Here is a 7,776-nt window from a genome sequence, read left to right on the forward strand (position 1 = left end):
CCGGAATTATCTCCCCTTCACTTTTCAGTAATCTTAACTTTTCGTTTTGGTGCTTAACTCACCTTTTGTCTGGTTAATTTAGCTAACCGTAAAGACAGCTAAACGCGAAGGGGGGAGAAATTCGGCAGGGAGGAGATTTTCGGCACATACACCGGTAGCGCTATGGAGATGTAGCTAGCTAACGCGATGACCGCTGTTGTGACTCGGTGCTGGGTCTGATATGGTCCGTTTCCCGACGTTTCATTAAACTGCCATTAGCGTCGTAAGCACCAGGCACTGGAGATAAGTTCTGGCCGGGGGGTTGCTATAATGAAAGTAGCTGGCTGATAGCTGACTGGTGGCTAACAATAGCTAGCTAGCTATATGTCCCGGGGCTGTTGTCAGCTTTCATCCCGACTGAGTCTCTCTGCGCCGGGGGAATGAGGCATTCAGACCGGGGTGTACTAGCTAGCTGGCTAAATTAGCATTAGATTAATCGTCTATCTATACAGCTAACGTTACTAGCTAGTGAAGTTATTATATATCGAAACAGTCATACTAAAAGTAACTTTATTAGCGTGTTGAACAATGTTGTAATGTTACCCACATAGCATTAGCATTAACATTAGCTACTTGTCAACTAGCACATTGTAGTAACGTTAAGCTGGTATCGATATTGAACTTTCAAAATAAATAAGGTCTCTGTTGTATTACTGTGATACAAAGTGAGATGTAATTAATCACAAAATTAATGGCAAAATTAATGGCCAAAATTAATGGCAAAAAAAGCAGTATTACGGTTACAAGTATTTTTTTTCTGTGACATTGTATGATTTACAATTACTCCTGAACGTATCATCTTCTGACGGAAGTTAGAGTAACTACACAGTGAAAGGTTATATGACGCCACTTACGGGCGACTAAAGGAAACGTCCCGTGTCTGAAAATAAAATAACAGATTTCTCTGGGTTTGACATTTGGTGGAAACATTTGGGATAGTGTAAGAACACAACTCATAAAAATATATATTAACATAGGTATGGTCGTTTTTAGACATTTTAAAGCAGAAACGTTACATATTGTACCTTTAAGTTGAGTGTTTTATACCACATGAAGAATACAGTAGATAAATCTAATCATAATGGAGATAAAAAAGTAGCATGAGATAAGCTAGTCCTGCTAACAGCTAACTAGCTTATCAGGCTAACAGTAACTGTTGTCGCTGCAGCTTTTAACTCTTGTGGAATTCATGTGATTTCATGTGGTTAAGCTAGTTTTAATCACATATTTAAACATATTTGATTAACGATTAATTAGTTCAAAGCTGAAAGCTGACGAGACTTTAGATTTTTCACTATCTACAGTAAATTTATTTTATGTTAAGTCTGTGATAGTAATTAATAATCAGCATAAAAGGGAATACAATTTACAATTTCCTATACAGTTTGGCTAAGAGCCTTCAAACTCTGTCTCTTAGACAAAAGCAGTGATAGGGACTGTACACAGACTGAATAGTAGGAGGTAGGCCTATGTGCTATAGTTTTCTTTTAAATATTAAATTGGGTTTTGCACATAATCTATATATAATTCTCATTCCTTTTAAACATCATATATATATTAAAATTATTAATTGTATGTACAGTATTAATTAAATGAATGTTCATCATGTAATGTGTTATTTACTGTAACTATGTCAGTTGTGGACCCCAGGAAGATTAGATGATTGCCATGGCATCCTCTAATGGGGGTCCTTTAAATAGACAGATAAATACACTTAAGGAAAGGGCCATGTATGCATTATGCTCTGTTTATGATGATATTGTATAAAGGGGAAACAGGAAAATAAGTTAGAAAAGTAAGTTGACACAACAAATAAGGGAATAGGAAATGCAGAAAAAAAACATACTTCTGCTAAACAAAATTATACAACTGGTGGCTTGTCACTGGAAAGTTACTAGGTTGAGTTTTCTGGATAATCTTGCTTAGACAAAGTAACTTGTAGCTGCTGTTGAAGTGCCCTCCAGCAAGGCCTTTTTCTCCTGCTTTGGAGAGCTTATCTTTGTCTCTGTGTTTCTATCTATGCTCATGGAGTGTAGGATCTTAAAGCAGGGCGTTGCAGGAAAATAAAACATCCTGCATGCTCTGCAAACGTTCCCTGGTCAAATAAAGAAATACTAGGAGGGAAAGTAGGCTATTGTGTTTGCGCAACTGTTATCTGGTCCGTCATTTTTACTTATCTGACATAAATCACCAAATAAACCATTAATAAACGCTCATTTCTAATGGTGTTGCAGCTTTAAATCAAAAGATCATTAGATTATAAGGCTTGTTTGAGGGAAAACCCTGTCTGCATGCAGCCTGCACCATGAGCAGAGCAGAGGGGGAGGAGGCTATCAAATGCGTCACATGAAGGCTGTTCTCTGCAGACAGGGCGTCATAATCAATGACCAAACACAGCAGCCAATCACAGGGCGCATGCTAATAAGGAGGTTTTAAACCCTCTGATGAATAGGCTCTTTGCAGACTGACCGGATTTTAGCGGCACTCACCGGAGGAAACGACTGAACCCACTCTCTGACTCAACTAAGTTTTTCTACTCTTCACCACTACATTACTGATCGGAGCTCCTCACCGCTGACATCCACAGGAATATCTCTCTTGTGTTGAAGAGATAAGAGCTCAGTTGAGAGAAAGCGCTGATTCACATTCTGCAGATTAGTATTTTTTTTTTTGTGCAAGTTAACATCGCCATGTCTTGCGGTGATGTGTCGGATCAGAGTCGGCGGTTCTGTGTGTTGTCTTGGGATCAGGTGCAGCGCTTAGACTCGATCCTGGGGGAGGCTGTCCCCATCCACGGCCGAGGAAACTTCCCGACTCTGTCCGTGCAACCACGGCAAATTGTTCAGGTAGGCTACTAATAACACATTCACCTACACACTTGTGCATTCCAACATGTTTACTTATTTATTAGTTGCAGATTTAAGTTTGAGTTTTTTTTGTTTTGTTTTTTAGAGTTGGTTAGAATCACATATTTAAATGCATAAAATGAAATTGAATAGGCATTAGGCTGCAGCTGGCTATCCTTCAGGTGGGTAGTTAACTCCTATATCATCTCACTGTGAGATGTCTCACCAGGGGAATGGAATATTAAAATAAATCTGTACTTTATTTGTCTGGAACGCCCTTGTAAACCTCTCTAGGACTCCTGGTTGTCTCCAAATCTAAAAACCAAGGATATAACCTATAGTTCTTTGGATCCTTCCTTGCTTAATTATATTCCCATGACCCATTAGGCTACATCATCATTTTGTCTGGTCAGTTTCCTCTTTTTGGGGCAAGCTTGATTTTTGATAACTAATTTCTTCCCAGCACTGCTGTGTATTCCTTCAGTGATTATTCTCTCAAAAATATATGCAGGCAAACTATTCTGTATATCTTAATGACTAAAGTGAAGTAGTTAAACATTTCAACACAGCAGAATGAAAAAAATTAAAAGGTATTCTTCCTTCAGATTTGACAAACAGACTGGGGGACAACGGTGAGGAATATGTGGTTACAACTCCCCTGGTTTGATGGAAAATGTATACAGATACGTGCCAAAGTCCCTCCACATTTCCAGCCACCTATAGGCTACATTGTGGCTGGATCACATTTCACTTCTCCTGAGGTGTCCCTACATAGTTGGCTATGCATTATAGTGCAAGTTAAATGCCATGATAGAATTTCAGAATGAACATAGTGGATTCCTAAATTGAGTCAAGAAATGTCTTTTAAAATCTCTTTTTCCCTATTTCATTTCATTTACACATTGACATATTTAAGATGAGCTCAACAAGCCTGGGAAGCCCAGGGCTTCATGCTTGTGGTTGGAGAAAGATGAATGCTCCATTGAGCGTGCAGGAGGCTTAAATGCAGGTTTGAGCCCCAAATGTGGGGACTGTGTTTCCCCTGGATTTGTGAAAACCCCATATAATTTTATTTAGCTCAAATCTGCCATCTGCCACATCAATTTATTTCGTGGTTGGCTGAACATCAGTGAATCTCCTGTCATAACAACCTAAAACGAAGCTATTTAGCCTAAATGTTTATTTTATGGGTTTTGTGCGTCTTCTGTTATGCACCACAGGAGGCATGACTGAGAGTGTAGAACTTTGTCCTGCTGCAGTTTTAGAGCGATAGACAGCCTGCTAACGTCCACTGCAGCATCATGAAGCTAGAGTCCAAGGAGTTACAGGGCTGTAACTGTAGATCTAAGATAACAACACTCTCTGTTCTTAACAGCTTGACAGTTTATGAGTGAGACACTGTACTTTACAGCTCCTTGCACTTTTGCAACTTTTATTAATTTTAAAGTGAGACAGACTTGACAAGATTTGTAAAGCCAGCAGAGGCTTAACCACTCGCTTTCAGTCAAGTATGTATGACTACCTGTAATCGGAGGGCAGAGGAAGGAAAGGTGTCAAGTGTAGAGCTGACCCTGAATTTGGCTCTGACTGCGCTGACATATCAGGCCGACCACAGAAGCACACAACTATCACAATATTATTGCTTCTGATTAGATTTTGATTACATAACACAATAACTGTCAAGTTATGCAATTATCAATTTGTTCCTTTACACACTCTTGTCTGCCTTCAAATGTTTGTTTGTCTGTAATCTGACCCAGTATGTATAAATAGAGCCAGCTTGTTATCTGATCACCATGGGAGAGAGAGTTACCAGACACTAATCTGACAGGTCAGTGCCACTAGGGAGATTTAGGATTGTGCGCGAGTGTGTAACAACCCATTTGTGCTGCAGGTTTTACGGTTTGAATCGTAAGCAATTATTTGCTTAGTGGAAATGCTTGTGGAGCCCGAGTCTGTGAGACGTTTATCTTTTTTTTGGAGAACAGTGGTTTTATGGCACAAGTGGATTGTCATTTCCCTTCAGGCAAAGAAGCTGAATCTATGTTTGATGTCTTATTTCAGACATAATTTGCTCGCGGTGATGTTGGCACACCCTGTCCAGCTGTAGCTCATCCTTCTCCAATGTGGCCGCACTGAGGCGAGACAGTTTAGACATCTCGCAGGTCACTGGGACAGAGGAAGGGAAAAGCTGCTGACCCTTAATGACCTGAGGTTGTGACGTTTAGCCTGAAGCAAGTTTTTGCACACTGGTGTTCACTCTCTTGGTTGCAGGTCATTATTCTAAATCTTATCACTGTGTTTGTGATCAGATAAGATAATCTGACCCAGTGGGAGATGGACACACACTCTGCTGCTCATTGTTTGTGCTCTTCAGGTTTCATTCAGACTAAGGCTGATGATGATGATGATGATGATGATGATGATGATGAAATGGACTTTTGTGAGCAGCGGTATTGATCTTGCCTTCACAAGCTATTGATTTCCACTAGGCCCATGTGGAGCTTATTTGGAGTGTGTGTGTGTGTGTGTGTGTGTGTGTGTGTGTGTGTGTGTGTGTGTGTGTGTGTGTGTGTGTGTGTGTGTGTGTGTGTGTGTGTGTGTGTGTGTGTGTGTGTGTGTGGTGTGTGTGTGTGTGTGTGTGTGTGTGTGTGTGTTTTGTGTGTGTTGTGTGTGTGTGTGTGTGTGTGTGTGTGTGTGTGTGTGTGTGTGTGTGTGTGTGTGTGTGTGTGTGTGTGTGTGTGTGTGTGTGTGTGTGATAATTTCTTTGACTCATTTTATAAAAGAGAACCTGTGTAAATGAATGTATATCATTAATGACATGCTCTGTCTCGTCCCTGTCCTGTCCAGGTGGTGCGGGCGAGGCTGGAGGAGAGGGGTGTGTGCGTTAAGGACGTGAGGCTGAACGGCTCGGCTGCCAGCTATGTGCTCCATCAGGATACTGGGTTGGGCTATAAGGACCTTGACCTGATCTTTGGCGTATCTCTGAAAGATGATCAGGCTTTCCGTCTGGTGAAGGACGTTGTGCTGGACTGCCTGTTTGACTTCTTGCCAGCCGGGGTCTCTAGGGAGCGCATCACGGCACTGACTCTCAAAGAGGCCTATGTACAGAAACTGGTGAAAGTCTGTAATGACACGGACCGCTGGAGCCTCATCTCGCTGTCCAACAACACAGGAAAGAATGTGGAGTTAAAATTTGTGGACTCTTTACGGCGGCAGTTCGAATTCAGCGTGGACTCCTTCCAGATTTGCCTCGATTCTTTGCTCTTATTTGACCGCTGCTCCGAGACGCCCATGTCTGAGAGCTTTCACCCCACTGTGATCGGAGAGAGTGTGTATGGGGACTTCAAGGAGGCCATGGAGCACCTGTGCCAGAGGACCATAGCTACACGCAGCCCGGAAGAAATCAGAGGGGGCGGCTTATTGAAGTACTGCCACCTGCTGGTGCGAGGGTTCACACCCTCCTCTGAAGCGGACATGAAGCACATGCAGCGCTACATGTGCTCGCGTTTCTTCATTGACTTCTCTGACATAAGAGAACAGCAGAGGAAACTGGAAGCCTACCTGCAAAACCACTTTGCTGGCATGGAGCACAAACGGTACGAGTGCCTGATGACTCTTCACGAAGTAGTGAACGAGAGCACCGTGTGTCTGATGGGCCACGAGCGGCGCCAGACGCTCAGCCTCATCTCCATGCTGGCGCTGAAGGTGCTGGCTGAGCAGAACGCCATCCCCACTGTAACTAATGTCACGTGTTACTACCAGCCAGCTCCGTACGTGCAGGACATCAACTTCAGTAATTACTATATTGCACATGTGCAGCCGCCGCAGGTTTCACCGTGCAGTAATTCATATCGGACGTGGCTGCCCTGTAGCTGAACTGGCTGTGGGAAGAGCAGAAGTGTCTCAACCGCTCTTTATCTTTTCAAAGGAAGGGGACTGGGAAAAAAAAGAAAAAAGAAACCTATTTTTGCCAAATGTGACTTGACTAAAACAATCCTGTGCTGCTGTACATCTGATTGAGCCAACGCATACATTTTTCTCACTTGTATTGTCTTGCAAAACATCTGTAAGATTGCTGGTCATTTCTGAGATGTAGTAGTATTAAAATCTTTATTAAGCTTTTATATATGTCAAAAATACATTTTTATGGAAACACACATTGAAGCTGGTGTTATTTTCATACTCTGGCTTTATTTTCTTTTTTAATTACATACTGGACCAAAGATGTATTTGTTGTTCAGAAAGGGAATGTTGTTATGATTCCAAGTGCCTAAAATGAACCATGAAAAACATCTGTAAAATGAGAACTGTGCATTCAGTGTTTTCTAGATTACTCTGTCTCTCTTTTCAGGAACAGAAGCATTCATTTTTGTGAGATTAAAAAAAGGAAAAACTACAGTTTTTTGTATGGTGGTTATTTTATTTTAACCGTTGCCTACAATGATTGGTGATCTTTTAATCTTCGGTTCTAAGGGCTGCAGTTAGTTTAAACTGGTAATTATCGGAACTGCTTCCCCATTCACACAGTCGACTTGTATGTTCTCACGTGGCCGTCATAAACGGCAGGTTTTTTGTAGCTTTGACTCACACTTTTGTCCTATCTTGCTATGGATGCATGGGATGGATGAGAGGTAGTTTATCCTACACTTTGATAAGCTGATGACAACAAGGTGGCCCATTTCCAGTAATGAGGCCCATTGAAATGCATATACTGATGGCCGGAGTGAGTTGCATTTGTTAAACTGGGGCTGAGGATCCATTACAATCTGAGGACATGAACCATAAGGAGGCTTTTCTAAAGCACAATGGCTTCTCTCTCCTCTGTGATACTAAATCTTTTTAACAAAGACTGGCCTGTTCTCCCACCCATGTTACCATTGGAAACCCA

At 41.7% G+C, this 7,776-nt stretch overlaps 1 protein-coding gene across 1 annotated transcript; it reads left to right on the forward strand.

The window, feature by feature from the left end:
* The first annotated feature begins 2,490 nt into the window (after positions 1 to 2,490).
* tent5ba (terminal nucleotidyltransferase 5ba) lies at positions 2,491 to 7,284 on the forward strand. The gene is made up of 2 exons (XM_039805507.1): positions 2,491 to 2,885; positions 5,736 to 7,284. The coding sequence occupies exons 1-2, from the start codon at positions 2,730 to 2,732 to the stop codon at positions 6,762 to 6,764; spliced, it is 1,185 nt and encodes a 394-aa protein (XP_039661441.1). The 5' UTR covers positions 2,491 to 2,729; the 3' UTR covers positions 6,765 to 7,284.
* Positions 7,285 to 7,776: the final 492 nt, after the last annotated feature.

Source organism: Perca fluviatilis, chromosome 7 (genome assembly GCF_010015445.1).
Source record: "Perca fluviatilis chromosome 7, GENO_Pfluv_1.0, whole genome shotgun sequence".
NCBI lineage: Eukaryota > Metazoa > Chordata > Actinopteri > Perciformes > Percidae > Perca > Perca fluviatilis.